The following is a 15833-nucleotide window of genomic DNA, read 5'->3' on the forward strand; positions in this document are numbered from 1 at the left end:
CAAAAACAATAGAGGGACTAAACTACATTTCCCAGAGAGCCAAAGTTCAGCCTACAATATCCATCATGCTTTTCTCCTGGTTCATCGGTAACCTGTTTGCTGCATACATTGTTCCAAGAAATGCAGAGAAACTCAGAAAACGTATTTGTGCCGCAGCAAAGGTTTCCATCCACCAGGTTGCCTTGCTGAATCGTAGTTGTTTCAATACTCGCTCGTGGAGGGACTGACCTGTAAGAAAACAAAGGCTGCTCCGCTGGGCCCATGCGCCACGTGACCAACTCGAGTCATGTGACTCCTGAGCCCAGTGGCTTAAGTCTGTTACCCTGACAACTACTGGGAACCTATAGACTTTCCGGAAAAGCGTCGAATTCAGAGGCATGAGGTAAGTGAGGCGTAGACGCTTGCTTCCTTCTGGGATCTCTATCACCCAGATCCGGCTTTATACCCAGTCCTCCAGGCTTTAGTTTCCTGGGTCACTTACCTCTTCCTCCCAGACACCACTACAAATGAGTCTTTGTCTTCCCGCCAACTTCGAAACCCGCGCTTCCCGGAACCGCAAAACTGCCGGATTGACCCTTTCGATGAGATCCACCTCTGACCTTAACGCAACGTGAATTTTATCCGCAATACTTGTGAGGGGAAGGAAGTCTTATTCGACAGGTTAAGCAAGATGTAATTTGGGTCCCCGCATTCTCTACCTCTGCAAAAGAAATCCGGGTTTGATCTCCTTCAAGGAGTGAGAATCCAGAAACCTGAGCAGATCTGAAGCTGTGTTCTTTAAGCAGATGGAAAGAACTTTGCATTGCAAATTTCTGGATTTCAATTTATATGTTCAGTGGATTAGTTTTCCCTGTTTTTCCCCTCCTCCTGAAGAAACGTAATCTTTGCTGATTTGCATCTTCCATTAACTTTATTTTAAATAGATTCTGAGTCGTCTTAATAAATTCCATATCTGTATTTGGAAACATCCCTTATTTGAAAACAGCCTTATATCTTTTTGGATTGATAAACTAACTGAACAGTAAGGTAATAAAAAATTGTTCTGTGCTTTGCAAAAAAAGATAAAACTTCTGTTGGATTTCTATTTTGTACTTTTGCAAAGATTCTTTGTTAGGACCTGATTGTTTGAAGGAAAATAAGTATCCACCCCCTCAAACTACATCTAAACCCCCCTACCCACGCACCCATGCACAAACTAATACATATTTAGGAAGCACTGTAGAATCCATATATAATAACTGGCTGTTGACAGATGAAAATGTAATTCTAGACCTTGAGTACAAAGCATTGTGAAAGCTGCTTTTTGAAATGAGTTTCCTTAATTCTGCATCTCTTGTTCAGCTTACTGATAACTGTATATATGATAAGTCATAAGAGAAATGTGTAAAGTTTAATTCTAGTTGTTTTCATGAAGTGATATGGATAACTTCAAATGATGTGTATATTTCTTGTCATCTAGTGTTTCCAATTTGCAAATACTTTGAAAAGTAGAAATTGTTTATTATGGCTCACTATTCTAAAGAAGAACTAGATGAAGAGTTTGAACAGTTTATGAAAGAGGTAAGTTTATGCTTTCAAAAGCTGTATTGTAAATATGTCTTATAAGATAACTCCATCTTTAGTTACCGCTTCTAACTCTAAGATACAGTGAATTCATCAGCACTTTTGTGATGATGATATAGCTGGTCGTCCTCCAGTTTTCTCCCTATCCACTGCCACCATCCTCCTTTAGGCCGCTACTATCTCACCTGGACTGCTGCAATAGTTTCCAACTGATGTCTCAGCATTCCTGTTACCTCACTGCAGCCAAATTGATCAGATCCAGTCAGTTCCCAGCATAAAATCCTTTCAATAATTAAGTATAAATATGAATACACCTTAAAAGTAAGGATGGTATCCCATCACATGTGGATTAAAATTTAGACTCTTTACCCTGACTTAAGGCGGTCTGGTAGAATAGTGGTTATGAATCAGGCTGCTAACCCCGAGGTCAGCAGTTCGAAACTACCAGCTGTTGCGGGAAAAAGATGAGGCTTTCTGCTCCCATATAGATTTACAGCCTCAGAAACCCTGTATAGGGTCTCTATGAGTTGGAACTGACTCCACGGCACATAACAACAACAACCTTGACTTAGGAAGCCTTGCATGATTTTGCTCATGTCTCATTTATTGACCCACCACTTGTCTGTCATACTGTGATGTCTTGCATGTTGCTGTAATGCTAGAAGCTCTGTCACCGATACTTCATTTCAAAGATGTATTGCATTGGGCAACTCTGCTACAAACCTTAAGACCTCTCTAAAGTATTAAGAGCAAACATGTCTTATCTGAGAACTAACCTGCCACTGACCCTAGCCATGGTATTTTAATCGCCTCAAATGCATGTGAAAGCTAAACAACAAATAAGGAAAACCAGAGAAAAATTAATGCATTTGAATTGTATGTTGATAGAGGATATTGAAAGTGCTATGGACTGCCAGAAGAACAAACAAATCTGTCTAGGAAGACATACAACTGGAATGGTCCTTAGAAGTCAGGATGATGAGTCTTAATAAGCTCATGTACTGTGGACATGTTACCAGGAGGGTCCAGTCGCTGGAAAAGGACATCATGCTTGGGTCAGTTAAAAAGAGGAAGACCTTCAATAAGATGGATTGACACATCGGCTGCAACAATGGGTTTAAACATAGGATGGCACAGGACTAAGAAGTGTTTTGTTCTGTTATATAAAAGTTGCTATGAGTTAGAACTGATTTATTAGTTTTTATCAGCATTTATCAACAACCTCGTAGAATGTATATCACTCTCCCCGCAGCCCCCATCCACTTTACCTATATGCTAGAGTAGCCTTTTTTCTTCCCCATACATGCCAACCTCACTTCCTATTAGGTAATTTGCATTATCTGTACTTTCTGTCAACAATGGTTTCCCCTTATTCTTAACCTGACTGGTAAAGTTCTTATCTTAAATGTACCACTTCTGAGAGAATTTTTCTTGATTATCCAAAAAAATAACCACCAAGCCACTATTTAGTTTGTTGTGTTGCCATAGAGCCAGTATCGACTCATAGCAACCTTATGCACATCACAATGAAACACTGCCCAGTCCTGCCTGAGCCAACCTCACAATTGTTGCCACGCTAGAGCCCATTGATGCTGCCACTTTGCCAATCCATCTCACTGGGGCTCTTCCTCTTTTTCTCTGACCCTCCACCTTATCAAACATGATCTTCTCCAGCAACTTGTCCCTCCTGACAATATGTCCGAAGTATGAGAGACAAAGTTTGGCCATCTTTGGCTCCAAGGAACACTCTGGCTGCACTTCTTCCAACACAGAACTGTTTGTTCTTTTGGCAGCCTGTGACACTTTCAATATTCTCCTCCAACACCGTAACTCAAAAGCATCAATTCTTCTACGTCCTCCTTGTTTGCTGTCCAGCTTTCACATGCATATGAGGTTATTGAAAATGTCATGACTTGGGTTAGGTGCACCTTAGTCCTCAAGCTGACATCTTTGCTCTTCAACACTTTAAAAAGGTCTTGTGCAGCAGATTGCCTAATGCAATACATCATTTGATTTCTTGACTGCTGCTTCCATGAGTGTTTATGGTTTATCTAAGAAGAACGAAGTCCTTGACAATTTGTTATCTTTTCTCCATTGATATGAATGTTGTTTATTGGTCCAGTGGTGAGGATTTTTGTTTTCTTTACATTGAGGTGCAATCCATACCAAAGGCTGTGGTCTTTGATCATCATCAGTAAATATTTTAAGTCCTCTTCACTTTCAGCAAGCAAGATTATATCATCTACATATTGCTGGTTACTAGTAAGTCATCCTCCAATCCTGATGCCACATTTTTCTTCATATAATCCAGCTTCTCAGATTATTTACTCAGCATATTGGTTGAATAAATATAGTGAAAGGATTCAACCTAGTGGCACACCTTTCTTAATTTTAAAACAGTCAGTGTTCCCATGTTCTGTTTGAACAAGTGCCTCCTGGTCCAGGTACAGATTCCTCATGAGCACAGTTAAGTGTTCTGGAATATTCAGTGTTGTCCATAGCTTGTCATGATCCACACAATCAAAAGCCTTTGAGTAGTCAATAAAGCACAGGCAAACATCTTTCTGATATTCTCTGCTTTCAGCCAAGATCCATCAGACATCAGCAGTGATAACCCTCATTCCACGTCCTCTTCTGAATCTGGCTTGAACCTTTGGAAGTTCTCTGTCAATGTATCCTTGCAGCCATTTCTGTATTACCTTTAGTAAAACTTTACTCGCATGGGATATCAAAGATACTGTCCAATGATTTCCACATTCCTTTGAGTCACTTCTCTTTGGAATGGGCACAAATACGATCTCTTCCCATCAGTTGGCCAGATAGCTGTCTTCCAGACTTCTTGGCATAGATGAGTGGGTGCCTCCAGTGCTGCCTCACTTTCTTGAAAGATTTCAATTTTTATTCCATCAATTACTAGTTCTTTGTTCATTCCCAAGTTCTTCAGTATCATTAAGGATATTGAAAGTGCTATGCTACATCTTGAAATGGTTGAACATCGACCATTGCCTTTTGTTACAGTGACTGTCTATATTCCTTCCATCTTCTTTTGGTGCTTTCTGCATCATTCAATAATTTGCCCAGAGAATCCTTCAATAACAAAAGTCAAAGCTTGAATTTTTTCTTCAGTTCCCCCAGCTTGAGAAATGTTGAGCGTGTTCTCCCCTTTTGGTTTTCTGACTCCAGATCTTTGCACATTTCCTTGTAATATTTGACTCTGTCTTCTCCAAGTAACCTTTGAAATTTTCTGTTCAGCTCTTGTACCTCCTCATTCCTCCATTTGCTTTAGCATCTCTACACTGGAAAGCAAGTTTCAATCTCTTCTGACATCTATTTGGATCTTTTCCTTCTTTCTAGTCTTCTCAATGACTTTTGCTTTCTTTGTGTGTGATGTTCTTGATGTCATCCCACAACTCTTCTGGTCTTGGGTCTTTAGTGTTTAATATTAAAAGCTCCATATCATCAACCAAAACAAGGTCAGGGCAGACTGTGGAACAGCCCATCAATTGCTCATATGCATATTCAAACTGAAGCTGAAGAAAATGAAAATAAGTCCACAGAAGCCAAAATATGACATTGAATATATCCTACCTGAATTTAGAAATCATCTTTTTAGTTTACCATGTCTTTATTTCTTTAAATAATACCTAATACCATACATTATTTTTCTCATGGGGTTCTATTTTCTGCCTCCCTTACGAGAATATATAATTAATAAGGTGAAGGGTGTATGTTCATCGCTATTATCTGTAGTATCTAGTAGACAATAATTATTTGCTGAATGAAAAGTCAGAGGGTTACACCGTAGCCTATGTATTTACATAAATGGAGGGACTTTGCAGAGAACTGATGTTGTTAAGTGGTGTGGAGTTGATCTGTACAGGGTTTCTAAAGAGCAGCTGGTAAATTTGAAACTGCTGACCCCATCGTTCACAGTCCAGTGCTTATCTTATAACACCACACCAGGAATGCTGAGAAGACATTTAAAAATAGTCCACTGATATTCCTGCTCATAACAGGAGTTTGTTCTAGTGAAAACAACCTCAGTTTTATTATCTCTAACAGAAAAAATAAGGTGTATATTGTAGAATTGTTATAAGAATTAAACAAGCATCTAGGGCCTACTAGGTGGTCAGGACATCAGTCTCACTTTCCATTTGAATAACTGATCTTTTAAAAGTCAAATGTGGGAACATTTTGAAAATTAAATTTGTATAATGTGTTTTCCTTGTAAAAGTTATATAGCTATAGTAGGCCTTTTGGCAAGATTTTTCCCTTCTGTCACCCACTGGCATCCTTTCAGCTCACAAACACACACTGATTCTCATTCATACTCATATTAGAGATTTGAATAAAACAGGGTTTTATTTTTAAAAAGTAATTTTAGAATTATGCTAACTTAGCCACTTTGATACATCGTTTGTTCAGAGTTTATATTATAACATGTTAAGTGCTGTTGAGTCGGTTCCAACTCATAACGACACTGTGTAGGGTTTCTGAAGCTTTAAATCTTTGTGGGAACAGAAAGCCTCATCTTTCCACCACAAAGCTGTTGGTGAGCTTAAACTGTTGACCTGTGGTTTGCAGTCCAGTGCTTATGGTATGGCACCACCATGCTTCCATTATAACATACATGTATTACTAATTAATGTAAGTCAGTCCTTTGGGAGAATAGTCCTGGATATATGTACAGTAGTGTTCAGGGATGAAGAAATTTGACAGCTATTGTTGTAAAGTACTGTTGAGTCAGCTCCGACTCCTGGAGACCCTGAATACGGTTTCCAAGGAGCAGCTGGTGAGCTTGAATCACCAACCCTGCAGTTTAAATTGACCTCGTGGTCCAGCGCTTACCCTACAGTACACGAGGACTCCCTGCCGAGTGTGCTATTGTATAAAGTTTTGTATTGGCTAACTTGTCTGCATGGTTGGTTGTAAGTCAACATAGTCTCTTGGGACTAATGCATGAGAGTGTGGAACTTAAGTTGAGTCCATATAGTAAGGAACCAAAACATGTGTTTAAGGAGAGTAGTGTAACCAGAGTTTTTATATAGCTGTTTTTGAAATACAATTCACATATCATAAAATTTACCCATTTAAATTATACAACTGGTTTGCTGCATAGCCATAGAGTTTTATAACCCTCACCACAACCAATTTTAGAATGTTTTCATCATAGCAATTAGCAACCCCCTTCCTGTTTCTGGCCTCTTACCACTAGTCTCCTTTGTGTTTTTAAAGATTTCTTCGTTCTGAGTATTTCATAGAAACCAGTCATATACACTATATGACCTTTTGTGACTGACTTCTTTCAATTAGTTTAATGTTTTCAAGATTCATCCTTGATGTAACAGTATGTAACAGTTCTTTGTTTCTTTGGTAACCGAATAACATCTCATTGTTAAGGTACAGAATTGAAATGGGGTAACCAAGAAAATAAGTACCTAGAGAGGTGAGAAGTGACCTTTCTGAAAATTCTTCCTAGAGAGAAATCAAGAATTCTCCCTTCTGAAAAAGGAATGAAAGAAGTGTCTTAAATTTAGTCATAGAATGAGTGGAAAGCAGTTGGTGTTTAACTGAATGCCTTTGTGAAGAGGGAAATCAAGTTACTGGCTGATAATAGATAAGTAGATTGGCATGCTTGTTGTTGTTAAGTGCCATTAGAGTCTTTCCGAGGAGCAGCTTGAGCCACCAACCTCGCAGTGTAAAGCCACCGTGCAGTCCAGCGCGTTAACCCACAGCACCTCACCAGGAACTTAAAATAAGTAGTAAAATTTGGATCTGAAGAGTAGAAGAGACTCTGACAGAGAATTGGTTTAAATAATGTTGTATATATAAGTACACATTAAGTCAGCTGCTTACTCACACACATAAGAACTTATGAGTTTCTTAAAATAGTGTTGATTTTATATGTTTGTAATAAAATGCTGATTCCACTGGTAAGCATTGTCATCCTCTCTACTCCCTGTAATTTTGATCATTTATCCCCCGACCCTACAAAATGTCTATAAGATGGGATTTTTACCTGCTTTTTGTCCTTGTCTCAACTTCTTGCTTGATCAAATTTTGTTTCTGTTGTTGACTCTTACTCTCCCTAGGTGGTGGTGGTTATGTGCCGTGGAGTCGGTTCCAAGTCATAGCTACCCCGTAAAGAGTTTCCGACCCTATAAATATTTACGGGAGCAGAAAGCCTCATCTTTCTCCCGCAGAACATCTGGTAGTTTCGAACTGCTGACCTTGCGGTTCGCAACCCGATTCATAACCACTACACTACCAGACTTCCCTGGGTAGCCTACCTAATTATGGCTATGAAATAGCTATTCAGAGCTATGTGTTTGATATTTAAGTTATATTGTTGTTGTTGTTATATGCCGTGGAGTCGGTTCCAACCCATAGCAACCCTGTACAGGGTTTCCTTAGCTGTAAATCTTTACGGGAGCAGAAAGCCTCCTCTTTCTCCCGCGTAACAGCTGGTTGTTGCGAACTGCTGACCCTGAGATTCACAGCCCGATTCGTAACCACTACACTACCAGACTTCCCTGGGTAGTCTACCTAATTATGGCTATGAAATAGATATTCAGAGCTATATGTTTGATATTTAAGTTATATTAGTCTTATATATATTTACAAATGTTGATGTATACATTGTATAAATTGAGAAGATTATGTATGTATGTGATAGCTGAACTCAGTACTAGTAGAAACATTTTTACTTATAAATTTGGAGTTTTCTAATTTTAAATTAGAAAATGACACTGCAGAATAATGCGCTGGACTGCAAGGTCAGTTTGAATCACAAAATCAGTGGTTCAAACCCACCAGCCACTCTGAGAAAACCCAAACAGGACCAGTATGAGTTGGAACCCACTCAGTGTAACTTAACAACAACAATTTTAAATGTATTTTAAAATTCAACAACTTATATTTGATTTAGCTTTCAGATGATTCTTTTGAAAATTCAAACAAAACACCCAGCCGTACCAAGAAAGAAGAAAAAGATACAGTGCCGTGGTGGAGAATTGAAGATGATTTTGAAGATGGTGGTAAATATTGCTCATCTTTTTTTGTTTCCAATTTTTTGACCACAAGGGGTCAGTAAAGACCTTTAATTCTGCATTCTGTTTCTGCTCAATAAAAATCTTAAAAAAAAAGATACCTCATACTATGGATTCTTGAAGGTTTGAATTGGTTCCATGTGATTTCACTTTATTATGTATATTAGCCAGTTGAGAATCTGTTCTTGCATTATTTGGTTATTTTTCACTGAGATATACATATTTATTAAAATTAAGGTGCTGAATAATGCAAATATATTTATATATTACCATATAGACATAGGAGTTGCGTGGTGCAACAGGATAAAACGCTGGACAACAATGTTGGTTTGAACCCAAAGTTGGCAGTTCAAACCCACCAGCTTCTTGGAAACCCTAGAGACTGACTGAATGGCACTTTACAACAACAGATATAAATGTGATTTAATAAAATACAAGGTGACTTCATAAAATTTGTGGAAAAATTGAATGAAAAGGTAATGAAAATTCCATGAACTTTTTGAAGCCCCCATATTTTTACAATATATTACTGTCATTGCTTAGGGCAGAATTCAACAAATCTGTAGACTTTGATATGACAGCTTCAAACATATTCAGAATAGAAAGAACACCCCCCCCCCCCAATAGGCCCACTGCATAGCTATTATAATTACTGCTTCATGGCCAATCATATTTCATCTGTATCCCTTTCCCTCTCATCACCTTCATTCGATTATAGTGAAGCAAAGCTCCAATAGCATACCCCTTCAGCATGACAAAGTGTATCTCTTAAAGAGGAGGGCTGTCTTCTTAAAACAGAAAGATTACTTAAGAAATAAACATTGACAGTACTTGTATAATATCACGTAATAACTAGTCAGTCATGAAACATTTTTGAAATATTTACAGTATTAGTCTGAAAGGAAAGATTGTGTTAACAATCCTCTGCTCCCCTGATAGTACCCACACATGCTGGAGTGAGGATCACTCCTCTGCTCAGCCAGTGTGCTCAGGGCTTTAGAAAAAAATCACTCGGGAAAACCTTTTAAGTTTTGCTTCTGTTTTCTTGAAATGATATTGACACCAGTAAAAAAATTTTTCTACCATCTTTTAAGGAACCCTGGTGGTGCTCTGGAATAAGCATTGGGCTGCTAATCTCAGGTCAACAGTTCAAAGCTGCCAGCTCTCTGGTAAAGATTTCCAGTCTCGGAAATCCTATATATGGTCACTAGAAGTCAGAATTGAATCAATGTCAATGAATTATTGACCTAAATTGTTCCTACTTTCCATGTATTTTGCTATACTTTTCAGACCAATCACAATACATTTCCAGTAGTAATACAAATTAGGTAACAAAAATGCTTTAAGTAAGAAACAAGAAGAATAAGGCAAAGCCTGTTCTTTAATGTGGTGTTACTGTTGCTGTTAAGTGCCGTCTAATTGGTTCCAACTGTGTAGGGCTTGCCAGTATCAGCTGGAGGTGGTGTTGTTATTAAGTGCTGTTGCATCAGTTCCAAATCGTAACAGCCTTGTATAGAGTTTCTGAGGAACAACTGGTGGGTGTGAACTGCCGACTTTGTGGTTACAGTCCAGTGTTGATCCTACTGTGCCATGCCAGGAGTCCTTATACTGTATAATACTGTAACAAGTAACTATGCTTCAAATGAAGTCTAGTTCATTATGCTACTTTTACAATATTCTATTTAGTAAGATACACTGTACTCAAAGAATCACTTTTGACAGTAGGATAAGCACTGGACTAGTAACCACAAAGTCAGCAGTTCAAACCCACCAGCCACTCTGCAGGAGAATGATGAGGATTTTTACTCCTGTAAAGACTTGCAGCCTCAGAAACCCTATACAGGAATGCTGTGAGTCGGAACCAACTCAACCGTGTTCAACAACAACCTTGTTGTTAAGTGCAGTCAAGTCAGTTCTGACTCATAGTGATCCTGTTTAGGTTAGTAGTTCAGTGCTTATCCTACAATGGCACATCAGGACTCTTAACAACTACTAACTGTAATAAATAATCGTTTTTCTTTTGTAGATTTTAAATATGGATGATTTTTATTGACTAGAGAGCTTTATTTTGTAGCTGCTTTACACAAAAGTACTGTTACTATGTGAGCATGTTGTTGTTAAGTCCCATTGAGTCAGTTCCGATTCATAGTGACCCTGTACAGGGTTTCTGAGGAGTGGCTGGGGAGTTGACCCATCCACCTTCCGGTGGTTAACAGCCCAGTGCTTACTGTACAGCATGGTTAGAATAACTTTCTGAATGTAAATATCTGTTAAATCTGATTCCTAGGACTACTGGGAACAAATGTAAGGTATTTAAAAACAAAGAAGACTTTTGAGCCTATTGCGGAAAAAGAAGAGGAGTCTGCTGAAAAGATAGAACTTCTGAAGAGCAGCGGAACTTCTATCTTAAGTATTGACAGCTTAGAAACAAATGGTAAGAAATGTGACATTAGTTGATAGGTTGTTAATTACTATGGTTACATTCAAGATTTTTAAAAAGTTAACTCTTTATTCTCTGGAACCTCCTCTGCTAAAGCATGAAGGCAGATTTAACGTCTTCCTTTGTTGTTGTTGTTGTTGTTGTTGTTAAGTGCCATCGAGTTGGTTCCAACTCTTAGCAACCCTGTATAGGGTTTTCCGAGGAACGGCTGGTGAGCTTGAACTGCTGACCTTGCAGTTCAAACTGTCTTTGCAGTCCAGTGCTTTAGCCCGTAGTACCAGACCAGGACTCCAATATCTTCCTTAAAGGTTTAAAATTAGGTCTATAGAGAAGACTTACAGATTGATTATGAATATAAGTATGTATTTGGTAGGTAAGAGGAAAGTATCCATTTTTTTAAAAAAAAGATGTTTTATTAACTACAAAGTGTCAATATATGTGTGATGAAAATGAATTTTATCAATGTTCCATATGTTAATGGCATATATTTGTGCTTTCTACCTAGAGTTAGTAGTTTCTGAGCTCAATCATAGTATTCTTGGATTGGGATTGGACACCTTAGAAGAACAAGAAGAGAAAGAGCAATTTTTTGCCAGACTTGAGAAAGGTTTAACATCCTCTATTGATTATTCAAGATTAAATAGAGAATTAGATTCTAATGACTCCACACATTTTAAAGCTCTACTTAGGTATGTAAATATAACATAAACTAATTATTAAAATTAAATGATTTTTGTGTTTTTCCATATTTTGAAAGCTGGTATATACATGGACTTAATGGATAAACATTAACACAGGCAAACATTAAATCTTACTTTTAACTCTGTTCTCTGTTTATTATTTAATCAAGGTTTTTCCTATGTATTAATGGGATATGTTGATTTGTATTTGATAGCCCACTGTGCTTCCAGATATCTGATATCTCATGCCTGAAATAATACTATTAGGAATAATAGCACATTGTCAGCTAGACCTTAATAGGACAGGAATTTATTAAGTCATTTTCCACAACTAAAGAAGCGAGCCCAGAGAGGTATAAATAAAGACAAATAGTAAGGGAAGGGACATCCAAGGAACAAAATCAGGTTTGGTTTTCATCTTGCCTTTGAGAATGATTGACCCTTATGATTACAGGAAACCTCATTTATCCTAGAAATTCTACCAGTTCACTAAACTAGTCCTTTCTAATATAGTAGACCATAGACATTTCAAGACTGAGACCTTTACTTTCCTCAGTTATCCATTTAATTTTTTCTGTAGTAAATGGAAATCAAGTTATAATTTAATTTAGGCTTTTGAGAACATAAAAGTATAATTAACCTAGAGGCAAGGAGGATCATAACTTAATGTTTTGCCCTTACTTAGGAGCTAACCAGTTTATCTGCCTCTTTTATGGATGCTGACAGGAGACATGAGATTCCTTGGTCAAAGACAAAGAGCAGTATTTCTGACAGCAAAAGCAGTACCAGAGTGTCATGGTCATTTGTACTGATTCCCCATGTTCCTAACCCCACAGAGGTAATATAAAGGGTCCCTGATAGATGTCTGAGTATACAGTGGATGATGTTACAGGAGAGGAACACTGAACTTGGGGAATCTACTGCTTTTATCTAAATAGGCAGAAACATTACCTCATCCTTGAAGGTTATTCACTGAATACACCATCTTGAGAAAAGGCCCAGGAAAAAGCAGTCAGGCACTCGAATTCTTGGGTTACCCAATGAGAATACGCAAGGACACTCAGGGTCCTGTGGTGAATTACCTCTTCCAGTAGTGTCAACACAGATTAAGAATGCACAGGTTTATTGGCCATAATCTTACTACTTTTTTGCACAACTCTTATCAGACTTGTCCAAGTACAGCATAGCACTGAGTATGCAATATTTAGTATTTATTGTGACTGCTGTGTTACTTATGTAGTATCTTGGTTGGGTAATGATCTCACTAATACCAGGGTATGACAAGCAGCAAAATGAAACCCATTGCTGTTGAGTCGATTCTGACTCAGAGTGATTCAGCTAGACTGAGTAGCACTGCCCCATAGGGTTTCCAAGGCTGTAAGTCTTTACAGAGATAGATTGTCACTCCTTTTTCCAACAGAATGGCTGATGGATTCAAACCGCCAACCTTTTGTTAGCAGCTGAGTACTTTAACCACTGTGTCACCAGGACCCAAAGTCAGGGTTGGTAGACTGAGAAAGGTATAACTGATTCCTTGGTTTGGGACAAAGCAATAGAGAGACTAATGTATCAAAGAAAATTAAAATTTACGTGAGTTCCTTTGTCTCTTTGTTGAATTTCTTAGTTTAAGGCTCCTATACAGCTGTTGAAGTTGTCAAGGACTTCATTCTTCTTGGATCAACTATCAAAACTCACGGAAGCAGCAGTCAAGAAATCAAACAACATATTGCATTAGGCAAATCTGCTGCACAAGACCTGTTTAGGGTGTTGAAGAGCAAAGATGTCAGCTTGAGTACTAAGATGTATCTGACCCAAGCCATGGTATTTTCAATAACCTCATATGCATGTGAAAGCTGGACAGTGAATAAGGAAGACCGTAGAAGAATTGATGCCTTTGAGTTATGTTGTTGGAGGAGAATACTGAAAGTGCCATGGGCTGCCAAAAGAACCAATAGATCCGTTTTGGAAGAAGTGCAGCCAGAGTGCTCCCTGCAGACCAAGATGGCCAAACTTAGTCTCTCATACTTCGGACATAATGTCGGGAGGTACCAGTCACTCATTGGAGAAGGATATCTTGTTTAGTAAGGTGGAGGGTCAGAGGAAAAGAGGAAGACCCCCAATGAGATGGATTGGCCAAGTGGCAGCATCGATGGACTCAAGCGTGGCAACAGTGGTGAGGTTTGCCCAGGATCAGGCAGTGTTTCTTTCTGCCGTGCATAAGGTCACTATGGGTCGGCACCCAACAACAACAACAACACTGCAGCTGTTTCAGAATTAAGTTGCTGAATAACTAAAGCCAAGCCCACTGCCGTGGAGTTGATTCTGAACTCAGTGACCCTTTAAGACAGAGTGGAACAGCTCTGTAAGTTTTTCCGAGCTGTAAATCTATATGGACGTCGACTACCTCATCTTTCTCATGCAGAGCAGTTAGTGGATTCGAACCACCGACCTTTCAGTTAGCAGCCCACTGCTTAACCCACCGCACCACCAGATAAATTCTTAAATTGCTGAATTGCATGTAAATGCTGACCCTGGTCTTGTTTCTGGCATCCATCAGGATTTTACTAGTTCTCAGAGCTTGTGGTCTGTTCTTACTGTTTCTTAAAGAAATATTTGGATCATAGGATGATATGTGTACATATAAATGTATTTATTTATCTATAACATTGTACCTAAGATTACATTTGCTTCTTTGTATTGCTTTGACAGCTACAATTAGTCTTACACTGTGAAGGGCATTTATTTTCGAAGTATTTCCTGTATAGCACCTAAATATTTAACTTTTGTTAGGAGAAAAAAAATTTTGAGGAGATATGATTTTAGTGATTTTATATATATATTCAGAGAATTCATGAAAATGTGTTAACACATAATGCTTAATAAATTAAATGTCCTTCTAGAAATCAAGCCAATGTAGAATTAACAGGAAATGAACATGACTCTGAATCTATACATGAAGAACTGGCAGGTAATTTTATTGTTTTTTAAATCTATAATATTAATAGAAAAACATTGTTTATAATTTAGGTGATTAAAAACTTTGGTAAGAGAAAAATCATTGAAAGGAGAATTATATCTCTTTGGGCATAGCTTTGAACAGGTAGAGTGGGATTACCTAAACTATAATCTAAAATAGTTAGAAATTGCTAAAGATACACTATTATCTCATTTGTTAGGAGTTGGAGGTTTAAAATGTAAAATTCTTAAAACTAATTAAAAATACAAAACATCAGAAAAAGCCTAAGATAGTCTTATGAATTTAATTGTCATTAACTTTTTTGAAAGCAGTATGTTCTTCTCAAAAGATATATTGTATATTAATGCTGCAATAAATTCTTCCTATGCACACTTTGTTCTTTGGAAATCAACAATTTTTTACTGGAATTTGACCTTTTTTGACTGTATGACCATTGTTTTTTTATCCTATCCTTCAGATATTTATAGTGATGATTTTGAAGATGAGGAGGATACTAATGTACCATTGATTACTAAAGATGAAGAGACTTATTCCAAAGAACATCCCACATCAGAAAAAATAAATGTACCCAAACAGGTAAACATAAGTTAAATATGTTACAGTTTCATCAACATGACTTAAAATGGACATAGTCTGAAATATGGAACTCTTCATAGTCTTGAACAGTGTTACAAAGTTATGCATTTCTTAACATTCAATTTCTTAATTCAAAATGTTTCATATAAAGCTTCATGAAAACTCAAGAAGGCTGATGATTTTGTAACAGAAATTGAAAATTAACAGCTTATATCTAGTTTTTTAAATGAATATTGAGTAATACTTTTCTTATGTAGAACTGTCATTGTGAAGTACAGTAAGTACTTTCTTGATATTTATAAAGATGGCAACATTCTTCTCTGCAGCATAACTTGTTTTGGTAACGTAGTAGTTACAAATCGGGCTGCGAACCTTAAGGTCAGCAGTTCGAAACTACCAGCTGTCCCGCAGGAGAAAGATGAGGCTTTCTGCTCCTGTAAAGATTTACAGCCTCGGAAACCCTGTACAGGGTCGCTGTGACTCCACGGCACATCACCACCACCACCACTACCATATATTGAATGCTACATAGAACTTATCCTTAAATC

General features: G+C 37.8%; 1 protein-coding gene across 1 annotated transcript in view; it reads left to right on the forward strand.

Annotated features, from left to right (window-relative positions):
- The first annotated feature begins 1503 nt into the window (after nucleotides 1-1503).
- KIAA1009 (KIAA1009 ortholog) overlaps nucleotides 1504-15833 on the forward strand; it is a 73556-nt gene continuing 59226 nt past the window's right edge. Inside the window, exons 1-6 of the mRNA XM_006870668.1 lie at nucleotides 1504-1560; nucleotides 8492-8600; nucleotides 10900-11046; nucleotides 11558-11741; nucleotides 14633-14700; nucleotides 15167-15285. Coding sequence (XP_006870730.1) covers nucleotides 1504-1560; nucleotides 8492-8600; nucleotides 10900-11046; nucleotides 11558-11741; nucleotides 14633-14700; nucleotides 15167-15285 — 684 coding nt within the window. The remainder of the gene's footprint in view (nucleotides 1561-8491; nucleotides 8601-10899; nucleotides 11047-11557; nucleotides 11742-14632; nucleotides 14701-15166; nucleotides 15286-15833) is intronic.

The sequence above is a fragment of the Chrysochloris asiatica genome, unplaced genomic scaffold (assembly GCF_000296735.1).
Source record: "Chrysochloris asiatica unplaced genomic scaffold, ChrAsi1.0 scaffold00146, whole genome shotgun sequence".
NCBI lineage: Eukaryota > Metazoa > Chordata > Mammalia > Afrosoricida > Chrysochloridae > Chrysochloris > Chrysochloris asiatica.